Source organism: Lissotriton vulgaris, chromosome 11, assembly GCF_964263255.1.
Source record: "Lissotriton vulgaris chromosome 11, aLisVul1.2, whole genome shotgun sequence".
Classification (NCBI taxonomy): domain Eukaryota; kingdom Metazoa; phylum Chordata; class Amphibia; order Caudata; family Salamandridae; genus Lissotriton; species Lissotriton vulgaris.
The window spans coordinates 468,775,190-468,797,629 of record NC_141699.1 but is presented as its reverse complement, the minus strand read 5'-3'; the positions used below and the strand labels follow the sequence as shown (position 1 = coordinate 468,797,629).

The window sequence follows — 22,440 nt, the reverse complement described above, 5'->3', positions numbered from 1 at the left end:
TCTAAATAGGTAAAAAAAAAATTAGGCAGCACCACCACCTTCAGAATTTCCACCCATCCCGCTATTGACAATGGCAATCGCAGCCATCTCTCCACCTGAGTCTCTAGAGTACTGATTGCCTGGCCCATAGTTTAAGCGAATGATCTGTGTAGTGTCTAGATGTGTGTGGATCCCCCAGATATTTGACAGTCTGAGCACCATTCGAGTGGATATCTGCATTCCCATGGTCTCGTGCCCGTGGTTGAAGGGAAAATTGATTTGTGCCAGTTAATACTTCTTTTGATGAGGGGTGCTAAATTTGTCTTTGGTGCCCTGACGTAAAGGATTGTCGTCTGCATAGAGCGAGACCAGGAGACGGCCCATGTTGAATTGTAACCCTCGCTGCAGATGGCTCTCCTGAAAATGGCAGATTAGTGGATCTATGGCCAGGATGAACAAGTGGGGATAAATGTTAAATGTTAAATGTCGTATACTTGTAAAGCGCACAGCTGCCCCAGCAAAGGGGCGTCCCGGCGCTGTATACCGCTGGGGAACCCATTCTGGCTTTCCCTGTGAGATGGTCCCTACTGGGCATCTCCAAGGTGAAGACAAGCACCCCCGGCGCTGATGGGGCCGTTAGTAGAGATTAAGCAAGCTATTGCCCAGAGTTGCTGAGTGGGACCCATGGTTGGAGTAGGCACCGAGGCGAGAATTATCGAGTCCGCTGACCATGGCCCAAGACCCTGCCGCTTCGGGAATCGAACCCTGGTCCCGGGCCGACCTCTGCTTCCGGGTCTGCCGCCTCTAACCAGTGAGCCACACCACTCCCTGACTGGTACAGCGGGAGAGTCTGAAGGGTCTGGAGAGCGTGCCTTTGAGGCGGAGTCGGGCCGTGGGGCTGCTGTATAATAAGGCTGTGGTAGCAATAAATCTCATAGGCATGCCCATTCGGCACATCAGGGATAAAAAATGGCCATTCCAATGAATTGAAAGCCTACTCTGCATCGAGAAGGATTGCGGCCGCGGGAATCTCAGGATTAATCCTGTGTAGGACTGCAAATAATGTCTTAAGATTCAGAGAAGTGGACCGGTGGGGCACAAATCCAGATTGAACTGGAGATTTTATAAACTCCATTAATTGTGACAGGCGATTAGCTATGACTTTGGCTGAGATTTTATAGTCTAAATTTAGAAGAGACAATGGCCTGTAGGATCCGCATAATGATGTATCTTTACCAGGCTTTGCGAGTAATATAATAACTGCCTCGCAAAGCTTTGGGGGTAAGCACCTGCTTCTCCAAGGCCTCTGCATATACCTCAATCAGCTGTGGGCAAGTAGGCCTTTATATTCTTTATAAAAGTCACCTGTGAAGCCATCTAACCCGTGGGCTGTAGAGGCACGGAGTGTGTCGATGGCGTGACATCCGCCACAGATGTGTTCAGCAAAAAAATCTTGCATGTGCTTCTTTAGATATACTAGTGCGATCTCTGACAGGTAGTCTTCCTGTGCCGTGTGATTGCTTCCCGCTTTAGAGGTGTATAGTGCAGTGTAATAGTCCAGAAATTCATCTTGAATTTCCGATGTGGAGGTGAGTGTTTGATTAGTAGCTGAACGTATCTCAGTGATGTATACCTTGCTGTACGGTGGCCGCAGCATCTGCGCTAACACACTGCCAGGCCGTTCACCCTCTCCATATCGTCTTGCTGTATGATACTTACTCTGGTACAATATCTCCCGGTCTGCACTGTCTCTATATTCAATCAGGAGGGCCATACGCTTTCCCTTCGAAGCGGAGTTAGAGGTCTGCACAGAGGTAGAGTCAAGGATCGAGATTTCTTGCTCGATGTATGACAACGTGTTGCGGAGATCTCTGAGAACCCCCGCATGCTTGGCAATACAAACGCCCCTGATGACTGCCTTGAACCCCTCCCACAGTACAGTCCAGGAGTCCACTGAACTGGTGTTAATCTCAAAGTAGTCCTCGAAGGCTTCACGTATTTCTGCCTTAAAGAGGTCATCGTGCAGAGCGTGGCTCAGGAAGCGCCATTGCCTCTCAAATCCCTCAGGACGAGGGATTTTCAAGTGTAGTAATGTTGGGGAGTGATCAGAATATGTCAGAAGAAGAGTCTTAAGTGTGCCGAACCAGCCTGACACTTCAGGGGAAAGTAGTGAATAATCGATTCTAGTCCAGGTGTTCTGTTGACCTGAGTATGTGTGTAATCTGTGAGGGTGGGATTACACTTGCGCCAAATAGCTAAAAGTGAAAATTCTTCGCAGAGATCTTGGAGGGCGTGACAAGCCCGCGGTTTAGTGTCGGGGGTCACAGAGGTGCTGTAAAGCATGGGGTCAAGAAGCAGGTTAAAGTCTGCACTCACTAATAGCAACTGTGGCTCCAACTTTGCCAGTTGAGCGTTCAGAGTGCGAAAGAATTCGGGGGAACCCATGTTTGGGGCATAGACGCTCATCAGGGAACCCTGTGTCCTCCCAGAGATCTAGTGACAATGATGAACCTGCCCTCAGTATCCCGCACTACATCACTGAGACTAAAGGGGACCCTTTTGTGTATTAAAATAGCAAGACCACTAGCATAGTTGCTATAATTTGCAAAGTATCTATGCGCACCCCAGTTTGCACCAAAACGTTCCGCATTTGTAATGGGCAGATGTGTTTCCTGCAAGTAGGCTATGTCTACATTATGTCGTAATAGGTAGTGAACCACCTGTCTTCTCTTGCGATTGTCGTGGAGACCTCTTACGTTCCCTAAAACCAGGGACAAACTAGATTGGACCTCTACATTACCCAGCCGAGCCATCAGTGGAATGTGTCAAACCAGTCATAGCAAAATAGAGACAAAGAAAATAATTTTTTTGAGACAGTGAACTTAGCTGCATATAACAAAAAACGAATCGACCAGTCTGATCAACTCCGTGCCACCCTTCCAACCCCCTCCGCCCCCTCCCTCCAACCCGTGCACGGCCAAACCCTTGCAAAAAGTAGGACATGATGTACCAATTGACTTTATACTTAATTAACAATCCCCAATAACAGTACCCCAGTGTGAGTAAGAACAAACCCAACGGATAAACCATGGGGGGTGGCAACGTAAGGGCAATCAACCAGCCAAATGAAACATCAGAACAAAGTGGATATCGTTTTCCCAAACTGTTTTACATCAGGGAGACAGAAGCCATGTAGGTATGCTAATCAGTGCCTGAGCTGGAGAACAGTTCCGAACTAGCGTCTGAACCACTATGTGGGGGGAGAAGCGGTCTCCGCTCGCCGAGGCCTGACTGTTATGTTGCATATATTTCTGGGAGAATTCCTGAGCCTTAGTGGGAGTGTCGAAAAAGCGAGCCCTGCCCCCCACATCCATTCTCAATCAGGCTATGTATAGCATGCCATATCGGAGACCAAGGTTCCTGAGGGTGGCCTTCATCCCATTGTATTTGCGTCGGGCATCCTGCACCATCACTCTGAAGTCCAGATAAAAAGACCACTTCGAACCCTGCCAAACAAGGTCCCCACGTTCTCTGGCCAGACTCAGAGCCGAGTCGCGGTCACAGAAGTTCATTAGGCGTGCAGTGATGTTTCTGGGGGGGAGACCAGGGTTAGGCCTAGGGCCCGATGATCTGTGCGCTCTCTCCACCACAAAGCCAGCGGTGAAAGACTCCTTGCCAAACAATTAAGATAATAGATTTTCTACAAACAGGTCCATGCGGCCGGTGGCAGTTGTCTCCGGAACCCCTAGGATACGGATGTTGTTGCGCCGACTGCACACCTCTAAATCCTCATTTTTGATGGCCACCTTTTTAAGGATATGCTAGACACGTTCCAATCTTTTAAGTGATTGAGACGTCCCATTCTCAAAGTCTGAAATATGGGCCTCCGCTACATCCAGCCTCCTGTCGTGCACCTGGATTTTAGCCCCTATGCCGGCAAAGTTCTTGTCGAGCAAATCAAAATGGATGTTGAGCACCTTGAAGCCCGCCCTCATCTCCTGTAGCATGGAAGCGGCGACTGCCGAGGAGTCCGCTGTGTGTTCAATGACGTGCCTGTTATCCGCCATACTGGAGCTTTCCACAGGAGCCCTGTCCGCAATTTGATCAAAGGGGAGGATCTTTTGTTTGGGATCTTTGCTGCCCATGCCGCAAACAAGAAGCACCAGTGGTCAAGTGTAGTAGAAGGGAGCCAGGCAGTGTTGTTCGAACGTGGCAGACAGAGGGGTGAAGAGAACAGGACCAGTGTAGAAGACCCTGTCCTTAGAGGCTGCTTCAGCACTACAGTTTCTGGTACAGCGAGGAACCTGCTTGGGTTGAGAACTGCAAGGGATCTGTTTAGTGCTGCAGCAAGACGATCTATGTAGACCTGCACTAGCCCGTCCCCCGCAGCTTTTCAGTCAAAGATAACCACCCCGATGCAGGATCCCGGGGTAGGCAGGCGCTGCAGTCACGGAGTGCATGGACCGCGCCGTGTAGCTCAGCTGGGTGCCGTCTCACTCCGGCCAGCCTCATCAGTAGCAGGGCTCCCCACTATGCCTTGTGCAGCCCAGTAGTCGCAGGTGCGCAGTCAGCGACATCCAACCCCACTGAGGACCTACTGTAGTGCGATAGGCACGGGCCACAGCCCAGCGGCCTCTGCATGGTGCAGTTCCCAGCCATACGGCAGTCAGGGCTACAGCTGGCACGGTTCTCTGGACGAATGCTGGGACCAGGCGTCTGCGGGTCAGCTGCATTGGGATGCTGATTCGCTTATGGCTGGCCCTCCACCAGTTCTTCACACTTCAGCTTGCGCGCTCACTCGTCCGGATGGGCGCCGCTGATGTTTGTGGGTGGGCCCTGACCCGGCCCGTGTTCTGGAAGGTGAGGGGTTCGAGTAGCCGGCACCGGAGATGCACAGCGAGGCCGCTTGCTACATAAGTAAGGTGGGGCTGGAGAGGGGGGAATCGAGGCGCCGCTGCTCCGCTATTGCCAGCGACTTACCGCCATCACGGGCCCGACATTTCGTGTGCTGATGTGCCGTAGCATCTCGTTCCCGGGTCAGGAAGCTGGAAAATGGCGCTGTGTCGCTCCGTCGCAGGCTCCTCCCTGTGTTCGCTCTCGGAGATGTAACTCAATCACTCGGCCCCGTAATGGCCTTGCATTTATGTCATCTGGTACAGAATGTGCTCTGCATGTCGGCGCTGTAGTTTACTGTGCATTGTCGCAGCTGGTAACGGAGGAACCCGCTTGTCAGCTGGGTCGCCCTGAGGAGCTTCTCTGCCGTGCGGCCATCTTAGCTGCTGGCTTGGCCACGCCCCCACATGGATAAGCAATTCAAATGAGTGCCTAACTTGAATCATAGCCTATGATAATTTTACGTGCTGCTTACTATGGTACTGCGGGACTTCCACTTCAGGGAATGATTGAAGCATGTGAATCTGTAAAAGATACCAATACTGGAGTGCTTCAGTTTCAGGTAACTAATTTATTTTCCGCTCTTCTACCAAATCTAAATTCTCCCTAGTCTGTCAAAGTTTAAGTTAGACTTCAGTTCAATCACTGACTGTATGGATCGCACATTGCTGGATTCCAAATGTTACAAAGAAGTCTTGGCTGAGGTTCGAGCAGGCCTGAGGTTGTCTAGTTGCTTCTCAGCTCCAAAAGTTAAACCCCTTCGAAAGCACTGAGACCTGCTAACTGTGTGTATCCGGAAATTACTCTAATAGCATTCTGTACGAATTGATAAATTTAGGATATCTATGGCCACAAATGGCCTGTAAACAAAAAAACAATAGTTGAAAAGCTGGTCATGATTAGTCATGGGCTATTGATAAGCTCTTTATTGGGCAAAGGCTGAAGAGATTTTCACAACTGCTAATAGGAATGGCTTGAAGCTCTAACGTAACTGAGTAAAGGCCTGATATTAATGCTACTTTGTGTACCAGCCGATGGTGGCTAGAAAACTATGGATACTTCATGGGACATAGGCTGTTGGTGGCTTTCAAACCAATCAGGAGGCACTACCAAAGATGTCGAGAGTATATGATCACTGGTGTGAGCCCATTTGTGTGTTGCAAATAGATTTGAAAGTCATGTATCTTGATGCTTAACGCGTATTGGTGGGCAATCAAGGAGTTCTGGCACATGGATAAGTAACCTGGCCTTTCACTGCAATGCTAAGTGTCTGTATATGGGTATATCCTTATTAAAGAGTAAAAGTTATGTAAGTGACACCTTCATATTAATCATTGAACTATTACTAGAAAGAAGGGCAGATGGCGCACTCCATGCACGGCTTAGAAGTTTGTGTTATACTGCATATATAGACAAATGCAAAACCATGCTTTTATCAAATTGAGGTATGAAACCTAAGTCACACAGTTTTATTTTGCCGTGGCGTCACACAATATTTTGCACCTGTATTGCAGCGATAAAGTCCACAACAAACACCACTGTATTGCGTTCAAAGTAAGATTTTGATCATTTGGAAAATAGATTGATGGTGCATTTTCTAGTGCATGCAAAAATTCAATAAGGCTAGTTTTTTGTGTGCCTCTATTGTGATCTCTTTTTAAAAATCTTTCTTTAAAAAAAACAAAAGCTTCCTTTTTTAGGGGCATCAGATCTTAAGTGAAGTTCGTTTTGAAATTTGTTAAATTGTTTGTTAGCTGTAGTGGAACTTGCAGTAGGTTTTAGCATAGTATCCTCATACAGATCCTAGAAGTGTTTTTTTTAATAATTTGATTGTAGAATCTAGTATGCCTCATATTTGCAAATGGTGGAGTCGTGTTTGAGAGGCCATGTGTCACTATAAATGATAACTCTGACATTTGTAAAGCCTAAATGGTGCAACAATGTTAGAAAGGTTTCCTGTAAAAGTGACTGTTGGGACACTGTGGAATGTCACAAGGGTATCATTGTCATGATATACATTTGAACTTGTGATGCACTAAGTGAAGTTCATTTTAACAGTGACCCACTTGGATAACTTTGGATTACCAAAGAGAGAAGAAACAAAGTAGACTTGGGTTGTTTGGGCAAAGTGTTCACTCAATGTGTTTTTAATTGTACATAAATTTGCTGTTATGTACCCCAGAAATGTAATAATGATTTACTCTTTGCTTTATTTCCATTGCATTTTGTTGAGAGTATTAGAATTTGCAATGTTTGTGCATAGATACCCCTCAACCTTTTAAATAATGAATTCCATTGCTGATTGTTTTTCCAAATATTCTGTTGTACCGGTTTGAGAGTAGGTTACGCTAACTTTGATTTTGTTTTTCCAGGAATCTGATGAATCCTCTGGTAGATCTTTTCCTGTTTCATCTGGTGCTGGAAATGTTAACGCATCTGATGCAGTTGCAGGTAACTTTTTTATGATATTTGCCCTAACTTATTTTGGTGTTCAGAATTTAAACTAATCCGCATACTGCAGTATTTTTTAGAAACTAACTCTTTAAATGATTTTGCACTGCTATAGTTGAATACATTCACCTAGGATTGAGGAGAATGACAACCATTAAATTAACCTAACATGCACCATATCATAAATAGAAATGATAAAGAAATGTAAAGATGTACATACAGGTGTAAAATTGACTTTTGCCAGTTCTTTCTTTTTGTGAGCTGTTTAGTGTCTCATAAAAAAGTGTGGTCACTTTAATTTATTTGTGGGGCTACCTTTGTACAAGTGTATTCTCCATATCTGTGCACAAATCCTGTTATTTTTTCCTATCGGAAAAGGGCACAAGACTTTGGTCCTTTTTCGAGTAGTGCTGTCTAGTTAACAGTCTTCCCTGAAGGAATATTTTTTTCAAAATCTATTGCTCTTAAAAAATGCAGGTGTTACTCAAAGCTAAAGTCAGTCCTGTATATGTGGACTTCCTTATAGGGGATGTAAGAGGCTTCTCTAAATATTTACGAGTTTATAAATGGAGTAACATGGAGTGTGTTCTGTTTTTGATGACTGATAAATTACCCAGAACTAATAGATGCTATTTTGTCAAGGAAGCTTGTCCTTTGAATCTTCCTTTATTTCCTCTAGCATGCATTCAAACATTTCAGAAGTCTTCTCCAGAGATGAAATTAAATTGCCTCGTTTTTGCAAGAACTTTTAATTCCATGTAATTTATATTTATTTCCATATGTTTTATTATGCCAAAATATGCCCGGGCATCAGCCTAAAAGTAATTTCTTTATGGATAGAGCGAGTTTTTCAATGTAAAATGTTTTGCTACAGAATTCTGTCTCAAATCATGTAGCTTGTTTAGGTAGAAGACCACATTTGTGAATCTCAAAGTTACTGTCTATACCATAGCAATTTGGAAACCTATCTTTGCTACTTGGTTTGCCATTCGAGATTTACCAATATTTCAAGTATGTACTTCTTACCCAACTCTAACCTCAGAATATTTAAGGTTTAAATTATTAGCGAGACAGCACTGTAAATAATATACTTATTTCCTTATTTGAATAAACTTATTGCCTTAGTTGAACAATTTGTTACGAGAACCTTAAGCTATTTGTTACACTTTATACAACATAGGATTTTCAGTCATTCAAATGAAGCCTTGTTTACTGTCTTCAGAAGCTCAGTTCCTAAAAGCGGAAGGGGACTCTTAAGTGTTGCTAACATTTTCACCTTAAGTGCTCAGTCCTTATCTACTGCCCTAACATTCGTACAATGTTTCCTGACACTCCTGGGCCTGATGGCCATCTGAATACTTTCATTGTCTTAACAATTGTCCTGAGGTTGCCTCCCTGTATCTGAAAGAAACACGTTAGTATTAGATTCCTTACCTTAGAATATCCCCAGGCGTCAGGCTGGATCCGGAAATTTTTGCGTAGCAATACCCCTGCGCGTCGTTAGGCGTCGTCTCTGGCTCCGCGTCTGTCGTCGGCGTCGTCTGTGCCGGAATGACGTCGTCGGAGTACTTAGACGCCGCCCATGCGCGCTGACGTCAGTTCTTCTTTTTTCCGCGCCAGCTAGCGCAGATCTCGAGAAGCTCTACCCCGTAGTCACTTTTTGACTAAAACTTTTTTGATCATTTTTGATCTTCAAGTCGTTCTCGACTCTTCAGGTGCCGGTAGGGATGCCCGGGTTCAAACCCTGCTCGAAGTGTAGTCGACTGATGTCGAATACCGACCCCCATCGCCGGTGTCTGCAATGCCTAGGCTCGACCACGACGACCGTTCCTGTTCCGACTGTCGAGCTCTGACGTCGAAGGCTAGGTGGGAGCGGTCCCGCAAGCGGCTCGAGCTCCGGCAGTCGGCCCGCGCCATTCGAGGTTCCAGTCCCATGGGAGGTCGAGGGATCGGTCGCGGGGACGGAGCCCTCGCGGCTCCGAAAGTCGGCATCAGTCTTCTGGTTCCTCCTCAGGTAAGAGGCATGGAAGGTCGGAGCGGCGTCATCGCTCCTCCGACCGCCCCCGACGCGGCCGGGGTTTTGGGTGGCCCCACCCAAGCGGCTCCGCAGAAGTCTCTAGCGCCGCATCCTGACCCACACCTTCGGGTCCCTGAGCAGGGTGCGACGCCGGAGGAGATCGAGCGGTACCTCATGGCCATGAGGTCGCTCTCTTCTCCACCGGACACACGGTGCCTTCAGGCCCAGTGGGTCCGGCTCCGGGGCCTAACGTGTGGCGTGCTTCGGCACCGACGCCACAGGCGACTTCGGTCCCGGCGCCGCAGGCTCCGGCCGGATCTGGCTCCGGGTCGACGCCAGTCGATCTTACGACCTCACCGGCGCTGCCCCAAGGGTGTCACCACCGGCGCCGACTTCGGTCGACGTCGACGCCGGCCCCAGTCCTTCTATTGCTCCCGTTCAGCCGTCGACACGTCCCCGTTCGGGCGCCGTACGAGACAGCTTTGGGTACATTCTACTTTAACGACCGGGCCCCACTTGTTGATCCTGGCTACTAGGCATTGGGTGACGAAGAGGACTGGGAGGGGTCTGAGGACCCTCTGACACAGGAGTGTCAGGACCAAGCGGACTGGACAGAGGAGCTTGGGGAAGCCAGCGGCCTGGATCTCTCTCACTGGTTTTGTCTCCCCTCCGTCCGTGGCTACGGAGGAGGGGGCAGCCTATATCGTAGTACTAATGCGGGTGGCTAAGGCCTTAAACCTTAGGCTCCCCTCAGCGGCCCTGAGGACTAATCTCCTCACCGAGGTCCTCAAACCGCAGTCAAGCTCGAGCCTCTGCTGTCGTTCAATGAGGTCTTATCTGACGTTCTGCTGGGCACCTGGTCCAAGCCCGCCTCAGGACAGCCTGTGGACAGGAACGTGGCCAGACGCTACCGCCCGGCTCCGGGTGACCCAAGCTTCCTGTCGACCCACCCAACCCCCGAGAGCCTGGTTATCCTGGCCTAGAACTCCCAGACTGCGTTCCCGTCGGCCCCTCCCGACAAGGAATCCAAGAGGTTTGAACAATTTGGCAAGAAGGTTTTCTCGTCCCTTAGTCTGGGACTGCGGTCAGTCAACACCGCATGCCTCTTGGGCCGTTACACCCAGACCCTGTGGGACACTGTTGCGGACGTGCTGCCACAATGCCCTGAGGAGGTCAATGCTAAACTCGCCCAAGACCTAGTGGAGGGTCGAGATGCGGCACTGTGCTTTATCCGGTTCGGACTGGATACCACCGATACGCTAGGCAGGGCGATGGCCACGATAGTGGCGGTCAGACGCCACTCCTGGCTAAGGTGCGTCAATTTTTCGGTCGATGTCCAGGCTACACTTCTGGAAATGCCGTTTGATGGCCGTCGCCCAGGCAGATCACGCGCTTGAGCGCTTTAAGGACTCCAGGGCTTCAGCCAAGTCCTTGGGCCTCTCGGCCCCGCGCCAGCACATGGGTGCCTTTCGCTCCTTTCGTGGCCAAGGAAGGGGCGTCCCCACACGGACCGTCAGCCACACGCCGCAACAGAATCTTCAGCGCGGTGGCGGCCGTGGGAACCGCCGGGGAGGCGGTCGGAGTCCAAGGTGGGGCCAGTCCGCACCCGCTCCCGCAGCATCCACCTCAAAACCTTCCAAGTTTTCAGGCCCATGTGACGCCAGTGGGGGGCAGGGTCCGCCATCACCTCTTCCACTGGCGCACAGTCACATCGGACAGGTGGGTGCTGCAAATCGTCCGAAGGGGCTACTCCCTCCCCTTCGAGGCGACCCCTCCAGCCATGCCACCGCAGAACCACCGTGTATCGGGGGATCATTTGCGACTTCTGCAGGAAGAAGTTACGGCCCTCTTGGCCAAGGGGGCCATCGAGCGCGTTCCTGGGCCAGAAGTAGGGTGTGGTTGTTACTCGCACTACTTTCTGGTACCCAAGAAGGGCAAAGGGGGCCTACAGAACGTCAACGGCTTCCTCCGGAAGGAGAACTTCAAGATATTGACTTTGGCTCAGGTCTTGGCTGCCCTAGACCCGCAAGACTGGATGGTGGCGTTGTACTTGCAGGACGCCTACTGTCACATCCCCGTCCTGCCAGCCCACCGACGTTACCTGCGGTTCACGGTAGGCCTCGAGCACTTTCAGTTCACCGTGCTCCCCTATGGCCTTACCAGCGCCCCACGGGTGTTCACGAAAGTGATGGCGGTGGTCGCAGCTCATTTGCGCAGGTTAGGGGCTTCAGTCTTCCCCTACCTCGACGACTGGTTGTTGAAGGCGGGCTCGCCCCAAACAGTCGTCAACCACCTCCAGATTACGGCGGATCTCCTGCACCTGCTGGGGTTTTCCATCAACGTGCAGAAATCACACCTGTGCCCCTCCCAAAAGCTCCTCTTCATCGGAGCTGTTCTGGACTCTGCGCAGTTTCGGGTTTATCCTCCCGAGCAGCGAGTCCGGGATATTCAGGCTCTGATTCCGATCTTTCAGCCTTTATCCCGGGTTTCGGTCAGGTTGACGCTGCGGCTCCTGGGGCTGATGGCTTCCTGCATCCTTCTGGTGCATCACGCCCGGTGGCGGATGCGGGCTCTGCAGTGGGACCTGAAGTTTCAGTGGGCCCAGCATCAGTGGGCCCGGCATCAGGGCAACCTGTCCGACCATGTCCTGATCTCGGAGGGCACTGCGAGACAGCTACAGTGGTGGCTCACGGACCGCGATTGTGTCAACGGCAGATCCCTCTCCCTTCCCCAACCGGAGCACGTGGTTGTGACGGAGGCGTCCCTCCAGGGCTGGGGAGGCAACATGGGAGAGGCGGAGATCAGAGGCCTCTGGTCTCCGACGGAGTCCCAGCTCCATATCCACCTTCTGGAGCTGCGGGCGATTCGTCTGGCACTGAAAGCATTCCTCCCCTCTGTCCGAGGGAGTGCAGTGCAGGTGTTCACGGACAACACCACCGCCATGTGGTACTGCAACAAACAGGGCGGTGTGGGGTCCTGGACCCTCTGTCAAGAGGCTCTGCGTCTCTGGCAGTGGCTGGAACATCAGGGCGTGACCCTGGTGGTTCGCCACCTGGCGGGTTCTCTGAACGCCAGGGCGGACGAACTCAGCCGACGGTGCTCGATGTATCACGAATGGCGTCTGAACCCGGACGTGGCGCAAGGCATCTTTCTGCAGTGGGGAGAGCCTTGGTTAGATCTATTCTCCACCGAAGAGAACGCGCTGTGTCATCAGTTCTGAGCGTTGGAATTTCCAAGGTGGCACTCACTCGGCGACGCCATTTCGTCGCGAGTGGAGTTGTGGTCTGTTACACGCCTTTCCGCCTATACCACTTCTGCCCAGAGTGCTGAAGAAGATAGGCGCGACCGGGCCCAAGTCATCCTTGTGGCTCCGGACTGGGCTCGAAGGTTCTGGTATCCCGAGCTACTCAACATGTCAGTCGGTCCCCCGATCCCTTTGCCTCTTCAGGAGGACCTTCTGTCGCAGCAACAGGGGACGGTCCTCCACCCAAACCTGTCCAGTCTCCACCTCCATGCTTGGAGATTGAGCGGCGGCAGTTGAGGCTATTTGACTTGCCTCCTGAAGTTTGTAATGTTATTCTGGCAGCCAGGCGTTCCTCCACTAAGTTGGTATACGCCTGCCGGTGGAACAAATTTGTGGCATGGTGCACAGCAAAGGCTGTGGATCCCCTTTCTGCCCCTCTTTCTGAAGTTCTTCTCTTCCTTCTTTCTCTTGCCCAGCAGGGCTCTGCTCTGGGCACTATCAAGGGCTGCCTTTCTGCTCTTTCGGCCTTCTTAAGGCTGCCTGATCAACCTTCTTTGTTTAAGTCCCCTATAGTAACTAGTTTTCTGAAGGGCATCACGCACGTGTTTCCACCTGTCCCTTTTGTGATGCCACAGTGGGACTTGAACCTAGTTCTTACTTTCCTGATGTGCGCTCCCTTTGAGCCACTTCACTCTTGTCCTCTCAGTCTTCTCACCTTGAAGACAGCTTTCCTGGTTGCCATCACCTCTGCCAGGAGAGTGAGTGAGCTCCAGGCTCTATCTTGCAAACCTCCCTTCCTGTCTGTGCATCCGGACAAAGTGGTGTTGCATACAAAACCATCTTTCCTGCCCAAGGTAGTCTCTGCTTTCATCGGGCAGTCCATCACCTTGCCCTCCTTCTTCCCGCCTCCGCATCCCTCAAAGGATGAAGAGTGGCTCCATCGTCTGGATCCAAAACGTGCGCTTTCATTCTATGTGGATCGCACACGCCAGTTCCGGGTGGATGACCAACTCTTTGTTGGTTACGTGGGTGCGAAGAAGGGATGGGCGGTGCATAAACGGACCATCTCTTGGTGGGTCGTCTTATGCATCAAGGCGTGCTACTCCTTGGCTAGAAAGGAGCCTCCAGTTGGGCTGAGGGCCCATTCCACTCGGGCCACGGCGGCTACTACTGCCCTGGGTCGGGGAGTCCCCTTGCAGGACATTTGCCAGGCGGCTACGTGGGCCTCGCTGCACACCTTTGCGAGGCACTACTGCCTGGACAGTCAAGTCCGGAGGGATGGCTTCTTTGGCCGTTCCGTCCTCCAGGACTTCCTGGTGTGAGTATTGGTTCGCAGACCCTCCACCGGGGTTGGTATTGCTGGGGTATCTATTCTAAGGTAAGGAATCTAATACTAATGTGTTTCTTTCAGATGAACAAGTTACTTACCTTCGGTAACGATATATCTGTAAGAAACAGTAGTTAGTATTAGATTCCTTACCGCCCCACCCATCCTCCCCGTTCTGCGAACTGATACCTAGGGTTAAGGTTTTCCCCTTTCAGGGCCCTAGTTTCATGGCACCAGTGTTGGTTCTAGCATGGCTCTGCGTATCTGGCGCGGAAAAGCTGTGTCTAAGAACGGACTTCAGAGCGCATGGGCGTCGTCGAAGTACTCCTCCGTCATTCCTACGCCGACGACTGACGTGGAGCTAGAGACGACACCTAACGACGCACAGGGGTATTGCTACGCAAAAATTTCCGGATCCAGTCTGACGCCTGGGGATATTCTAAGGTAAGGAATCTAATACTAACTACTGTTTCTTACAGCTATATCGTTACCGAAGGTAAGTAACTTGTTGTACAGTCAGATCAGGCATATTTGAAAGATTCTCTTCTACTTTACCAGTTATGTTTTTATCCCTTATTTCCACCTTCACTGGGCTTTAAAATTCACGAGTTTTCTAGATTTCATGGCAATACCATGCATCTATTTTAACCTAGCTAATTTCAGTTGTTGGAGTAGATCTTCAAGTTTCTATTTGTCTTGAACGGCAAAGGGATGGCAATGTAGTTTCTTTACTGCCGCATAAGGATTGTGAACTTCAGCTTAGTTACTGAAACTTAGCATAAGCACATTTCGAAATATCTCACACTCTGATAGGTACTTATAACCACAGAGTTCTCACCTTTTGAGCCCACACTTTTTGAATGTCCCAACGGCACCAGACAGTATCTGGAATCATGTTTTCAACAATTGACCCTGTGTGCTCATATGTGACACCATCTGACTCCATGGCGGCCTTGTTTCACCTTCGGGTGTGATGGTGCAAAACCATAAATAGGTGCCATTCCTGCATGCTGTTGGTTTTGTTTTCTTTCAGCTCCCTGTGAATCATATTCTGGAGCTCCATTCCTACACTTGTCAATGCCTGCCGACTCAAATTCTGATTTGTGAGAATGTGTGTGCGGGGGGGCCTGAGTGCCAAAGCAAGTTTTTGTCTGCCCAACTGGCCCGAGCTTACCTTGCACCTGTGTTCTTTGCACAGCCCCTATGAAGGCCATTGAAAGCTTTTCTTGCCCTGCTGCGAGTTCAGGACACCCTGATGGATACATTCGGCTGCAGATTTCTCACCTTAGAATATTCCCCAGCTGTCTGATTGGATCCGGAGAGTTCTCATAGCAGTGTTCCCTACGCTGCGAGGCGGTGCTGTTGGGCTCAGTATTGGCTACATACTGCGCTGGTGGTGACATAGCAGAGCCCAATATAAGCCTGTACTGATGTAATTTCTTTTCTACATCTTCCGATGTGGACCAGAGCTGAGCTCCTGAATTTATTGGGTTTTGATAATTTTTCACAATGGTAGCCAACGATGTCCTCACTAAAAAACAACTGGATTCAAGCTGTGCCATGATTGCAAGAAGCAGATTTCAGTCATTGATCTGCACATGGTGGTTATTTGAATCATGGTTCGGGAAACAGCTCTGTTTAGTGCACCAAGGTAGTTCAAGACCAGGAGGTGCAGTTGTATGACGCTAAGAACAAGAAGTCACAGCATTTGCATAATTTCTGCTCCAAGTCACAGGGCTGGACTCTTTCCTGCCCCCACTTTCCACTCGAAGTCTTCCAGTAAGTCCAAGCCCGATTGCAAGCATAAAAATGTGCAGTTGTACTCAGCCTCATCTTGCTAATGACTGTAGCTAGAATGGCACATAGCCATAAAAATGTAGGTTGCACTTCTTTGAGGTCACTAATTCCTCAACAAGCCCCAACATTCCCAGGGCTGTCATTGACCCCCAGCAGATAGAGGCTTTCAAAGAGATCATGTTGCAAATCTTCAATGTGTTTCTAGTTCTCTCAAGTGCATAATTCGGGCTCCATAGCACCAAAGGGGCCTCGTTTCAGGTTACAGCTGCCATGCACCTCCTCTGGGCAGTTTGTGACCATATGGCCCGTTATTGTGTCCTTAATGACTTAGCTTCAAAAAGAACAATTGATGGACAGAATGCAGAACAAGGTCATACATTCACCCCAGTACAGAGATCTGGGCCTAAATCCATAGTTTTCTTGCTCACCATGCTATTCCAGTTTTGACCCACATATGCAAATAAGTCTTGACCCTGCACCCAATGGGAACAGTCCAGCCCGAACTGCCAGGCCAGGTCCTCCCAGGACTGGAAACAAGCATCCTAGAACTTGTTTCAGGCTTTCAGCCGTCATCAGCCAGGATAGCTTGACTCCAGTGGCATGGAGAGCACAGGACATACGTCTGGGCATACCCGTCCCACTGGCGGTGACAAATGCAAAAAGAACAATTGATGGACAGAATGCAGAACAATGTCATACCATGCCCATTATGCTTGTTTCCGGTTCATGGACGACCTGGCTTGGCAGTTAGGGCTGGACTGTTCCCATGAGGCACAGGGTCAAGACTGATTTGCATATAGCTGGGTCTGAACTGAGATGGCGAAGTGAGCTAAAGAATGATGATGGATTCAACCCAGATCTGTGACTGGGGCGAGTACCTGCAAAGTTTCAGCGCTCCGTCCATCTCCTTGTGTTTGCTTTGTTCGCCCTAAGTTGGCAGGGTATGCCCAGACATGGGTCCCTTGCTCACTTTGCCACTGAATTCAAGCTAGCCTGGCTGATAACGGCTGATTGGCCAGAAACTGGTCCCAGGATGCTTGTTTTTGGTGCAGGGAAGACCTGACTTTGAAGTTTGTGCTGAACTGTTGACATGAGGCATATACTCCAGACTGATTTGCATATAGCTTGGTCTGAACTGAGGTGGCGAAGTGAGCCAAAGAATGATGATGGATTCAACCCAGATCTGTGACTTGGGGTGAGTATCTGAAAAGTTTCAGCGCTCCGGCCATCATCTCCTTGTGTTTGCCTTCCTGACTTAACTACAGAATTCTACTCTGGATCCACAATTCATTCCTGTTCCACCACCCCAATGTGAGGAGCACCAGAGGATTATTCTGTGCCAACACCCATGTTGGACTTCAAACCCACCTCTGCCCAAGGTTGACCATCATCATGTGACAAAATTTTAAAAAGTGCAAACCGGTTGCCATACAGCCTAGCTCTAACCCTTTGCCTCCACTGCATCATACCTATTAGTGGATGCTCCATTATACTACTAGTTCTTACTCTGACCCTCTACCAAGAGCAAGGCGCTCCTCAGGATGGTGATTAGTAGGAGGAGAATGCCGGTGAGGTGGCATGGCTTTCCCTCCTACTCATTACACCGATGGTGCTTTACACCTTCCTTTTCAGAATGTCAGATGGCTTGACATCTCTCCTGAGACACAGCTTGACTCGCCACATGAGCCACCAACAGAGGGGAATGTCTCATTCGCAGTGGTGGTAGAGTTGCAGTTCTTCTCCATTAAAATTAAGACAAATATTTGAATTACGGTTTGCAGCCGTGGCCAGCAATTTCTGAACCCTTACTTCTGTTCAATTGTTCCTCATAGATAATCTGATGCCTAACTGCTACAAGCATGTTCTTGTCCGCCCCTGAGTAGGCAAGTGGTCAGATAACATAGACTGGTCTCACAAATTATTATTTTGTTTTTCAAAGATTCCCACTCCAGTGAGCCTGATTTTTTTTTTAGGCCTTGAACACTAAAGTAAATCTTGATTTATTAATTTATTCCCCACCACTACTCCAGATAGGGAATCTATATGGTGTGGCGCCTTTAACAAATGTATATTTTCTTTAACCAGTCTCATGTTGCAGTCTGTCAATGCAGGCTGCCTTTTGGGTTGTTGCAATCATGCACTTTCAAGCATGGTCAGCGGGATCTTGCTGGGGATTCTCATCAAGAGTTCAAAGAAGGTAGCGTTGCTCAATGTTATAATGGTTGTGTAATCACCCTTATGTCAACCCAGAGTGAAATCCTGGCAAATCATTACTCGGCAAGTTTCTGATGCGGTGGACAAGCAGTTAACGAAAGGGCCGGCTGGGTTCCGCAAGGGTATAGGGCTAGATGGATGACCTGACAATCAGCGAGTTGTAAATTGCCTCACATGTGCGATACACAACAGTGTCTGGGACACTGTTTGCGATTCCCAATGGGATCGGAGATTGCATGCCTCATGCATATTAATGAGGCTGTCTCAATTTGCGGCCCCATTGGAAATGGCTGGCACTCCCAGAAATGGTAGCCTGCTGGGGTCAGCAGACCTCCATGCCTGGGACTGCTTTTAAATAAAGCAGTTTTAAAAAAAAATGCAAAAACAGGTTTCATTTAAAAAATAAAAATTCATTTGCGATTCGCAAAATAGGATAAGTACATGGGCTTCTGTTTTTTTTGCGGCCGCAAAGGCGTCTAACTCCCATTTGCGTCTGCAAAAAAGCTTTGTACATCTGGCCTTTAGTGTGTTGATCAGATCCTTTTATATGCATCATCATAGAGTAGTGCATGGACTGGCAGAGACCACTATACATCAACTTCATTGATTCTGAGAAATCCTTTGACAGTATCCGCTTAAATTTTACCTGCAAGATGGGAGATAGTGTGTATACCCATGAAGTTGACTGGTGTGAGATGGGGATGTCAGTATTGCTCTTTAGCTCAGTCCTTGACTGGGTGATGCGATGCACAACAGAAGACAAAGCCAGAGTCATCGGATTAGGACACTCTACACTGGAGAACCTTTCTATGAGGATATCCTATCCTTGCTCTCACATACACAACCATAATCAGCAAAAGACTTCTCGCCTCAACAACTATGCAGTGCAAGTGGAACTGAAGATCAACACGAGATCAACACGAAGAAATCAGAAGTCCTAATATTCAACATACCTAACCCTTCACCAATCGAGGTGGATTGTGAGGACCCACCCATGCTGCAGAATTAAGCTATCTAGGCTGTTCTGTCAGGCATAATGAAAAGCAGACTGAGCAAGGCCAGAAATGTCTTCAAGATGCTGTACAATGTGTGGAGGCCATCTCAATACAGCACCAACATCCAGCTGAGGCTTTACTAAAGCTGTATTCTGTCCAAACTCTTATGTTGATAAGAATGCTGGTGGATGGTGAAAACTAAACCGTCTGCCTTGCACTACAGTAACCCGAGAAGAATCTTGTGCAAATTCTTGCCACTAACCATTTTCAGCCAAGAAATGCTCACCAGATGCAAGCATGAGAGCATGGACACCATCATTATGAGGAGATGGATGGGACACAATCAGAGTACATAAGACCAGATGTCCATTGGGCCCCAGAATGCACATGGAAGAGAGGCAGGCAAAACAACACCTGTAAGCAAACTGTGTAAACCGAATGGAAGACCCTGAATCACAGCTGGGGCACCAAGCATAAACTTCCCCAAAGACAAACCTAAGTGGGAGGTCCTTTGATGCTGCCCTGCATTCCAGCCAGCATAATAGGTAGTAAGTGCATGTTCCCCTTGTCCTTAAAAGTGCACCTCAGGTGTTCACAAAAGTGATGGTGGTGGTAGTAGCCCATCTGTGTAGATTGGAAATATCAGACCAGGAGCATCAGTCTTCCCATTCCTCGATGAATGTTTGCTGAAGGCAGACTTGCTTCAAACAGTCATACACCACCTCCAAACGGTAAACCTTGACTGGGAAACCATCCGGGCCAGGAGACCTCCCCCTAGACATATCCCGGAGAGCAACCTTCAACTCCTCTGAGTATCCTCCTCCAAGTCTTCCCTGTCAGATGCCAACAATTCTGGATTAGCCAGGTCTTGTAAGTCCATTGACCCATCCCTGACAGGTGCTCGATATATCTCAGCTAGATAATCCCTCAGTACCCGGTTAATAGTGGATTGGCCCAATACCACTCTGCCATCTGTCTTCGTTAAAGAGAGTATAACAGGAGGCGGCCTCTCATGTTGCTACAACCCGGCCTAAATACGACCTGAGTTGTCTCTCTCTGTGGAGTCATTGCCTATAGTTGTGCCGTACATGGCAGTCCATTGTAGCCCATATTTGTTCCACCGGCCTATGTGCTGCTGCGTGGTTCTCCAGATCTTCATCTCCTCCCCGCAATCTCTGCTGCAATTGGGCAAGTCGGGCCTCACCCTCGAACAGCTCCTCCTCAAGCTTTCTCCTGGTCGCAAAGATTTTTCTCCGCCATTCCCCCGCGTATCACCAGGTTACCGGCACCCCATTCAGTACTCCCGTCTGACTTAACAGCAAGAACTCAACAACCTTCATAAAAGTGTAAAAAAAAAAAAGGCATAACATGATCACCCAATAATAGCTCTATAAGTAAATGCCTAAAATAACACAGCTTCCAAACGTTTGAAAGTACCTGTCTCAAACTGTAAACTAATGGTGAGCTAACAGTGAGTGGGAACAGATATAAGAAAAAACCTAATCTATCTAAGTTCTCCCCACTGTAATTGTAGTTTTGGTACTTCAGTATTTCTGGAGCGGGGCTAATCATCCCTTGGGGTTTCCAGGCTGTGGGGTCTCAGAGGTCTCCAGTCAAACAACCAGGCCTTGAGTCCCTTTCTGAAGTCTGACAGTGTTGGTGCTATTCGTAGGTGGAGGGGGGAGGTCGTTTCACCATATTGAGTTTGCCATCCAGGATGATTCTGGATTTTGGGTGCGTAGTCTGTGGGGGCTGGTGCGAGTCAGAGCTCAAGGTGAGAGGAAATCCTGGGCCAAATTACATGAAAGAGTTGACATATATAAATAACTGTGCATAAGAGCCAGTGAATGTGTGAGTGGCTGTATGGATCATTGTGAACTTGTATCAGTGATTGTATAAGAGAGTAAATATGTGTTAGTATATGTTTGATTAAGTAAGGTGTGTATAACTGTATAGTTGAGGAAATGGAGGTGTGATTGATGCTTTGCATGACTGACTAGGTGTGCGAGTAACTCCATGGATGAGTGACAGTCTGTGAGTGTCTGTTTACTCTAAGGTTATATTAGAGTCTGAAGAGGTTCATCGTATAATCACATGAATGATCTCATCAGTGATGTGATCAGTAATGTCAAATGAGATGTCATCAGTGATTTCATCAGTGATGTCATTTGAGATGTCATCAGTGATGTCATTTGAGATGTCATCAGTGATGTCATTTGAGATGTCATCAGTGATGTCATCAGTGATGTCACTGACCATGTCATGAATGATGTAATATGTGACATCATCAGCAGTGGATTGCGGGTGCGCGATATATAGTTATTGCAACTAACTATATATGCGAATTTCTATGGTTTTGTGCGAGTAAATTAAGGTTTTGTAAATGCTAATCCCTAACTATATATGGTCTATAACCAATGGTTTTTTCAGTGAATTTTCATGGTTTTGTAAATGCAAATTCCTAACTATATATGGTCTATAACCTATGGTTTTTTCAGTGAATTTCATTGGTTTTTTAAAAGCTAATATCTATAGCTGTAAAATATATTCTTTATTACGTGACGTATCACGTAGCCACGTGAGACGCCTCATGACGCGTCGCATAAACGTGACGTATCGTTTCTGCAGCGCAAACAAAACCCGTAACGTAAGCGCGCCAGAGCACGCTTACAGATATATATATATTTTTTTAACCTTAATTAGACAAAATCCACACGTGCACATATCTTGAGGCCTTGCAAAGGCACAACAAACAAAAAGTCCCTACAATTTTGCCAAGTTTGGTGGAAATCTATTCCTTTAAATTTTATTTTACTGTTTCTCTTGGTTTTCCCCTTGTTACGCTTACCGGAACGCTACCCGGTACGCAAACCGGACGCTCCAAAAACACAAGATGTTGGACTCCCGTTACGCTGCCGGTTAGCTGCCCGGTTGGCGTACCAGGAAGCGCCTCTACCGCGAAAAATCGCAATTTTCTTTTTTTTTCTTTTGCCCCGCGGGGCACTTTAATATCCCCCTCATCAATCCTAGGGGGTCAGGAGGGGTCTACCTTGCCCCCTTTCCTTCATTTCCCCCTTTGTTTTTCACCACCTCTTGTCTCTCGATCCTACCGAGAGACAAGATGGCAGCCGCTCCAGACTGTTTACAATGTTGATAGCCAATCAGCTTCTCCTCAGACTCCCGTTACGCTGCCGGTTAGCTGCCCGGTTCACGTACTGATTTGCGCCTCTATGACAAAAAATCACAATTTTTTTTTTTTGTCCCCGCGGGTCACTTTAATATCCCCCTCATCAATCCTAGGGGGTCAGAAGGGGTCTACCTTGCCCCCTTTCCTTCATTTCCCCCTTCGTTTTGGCCTCCTCTTGTCTCTCGATCCTACCGAGAGACAAGATGGCGGCCGCTCCGGACTGTTTAGAATGTTGACAGACACCGGAGAGCCAATCAGCTTCGCTTCGCAAAGCTCCGTTACGCGAAAAGTACGCGAACTGGTGCGCTGTCACAGATATATCTGTTTTTTTAAACG

The 22,440-nt window shown here is 48.6% G+C and overlaps 1 protein-coding gene across 2 annotated transcripts in view; it reads left to right on the top strand.

Moving 5' to 3' along the window:
- Nucleotides 1-22,440, top strand: part of CDCA2 (cell division cycle associated 2) — a 394,307-nt gene that overhangs the window by 270,868 nt on the left and 100,999 nt on the right. For both annotated transcript variants that reach the window (XM_086943530.1, XM_086943529.1), the window contains exon 11: nucleotides 7,245-7,323. In XM_086943530.1, the coding sequence (XP_086799656.1) occupies nucleotides 7,245-7,323 (79 nt within the window). The remainder of the gene's footprint in view (nucleotides 1-7,244; nucleotides 7,324-22,440) is intronic.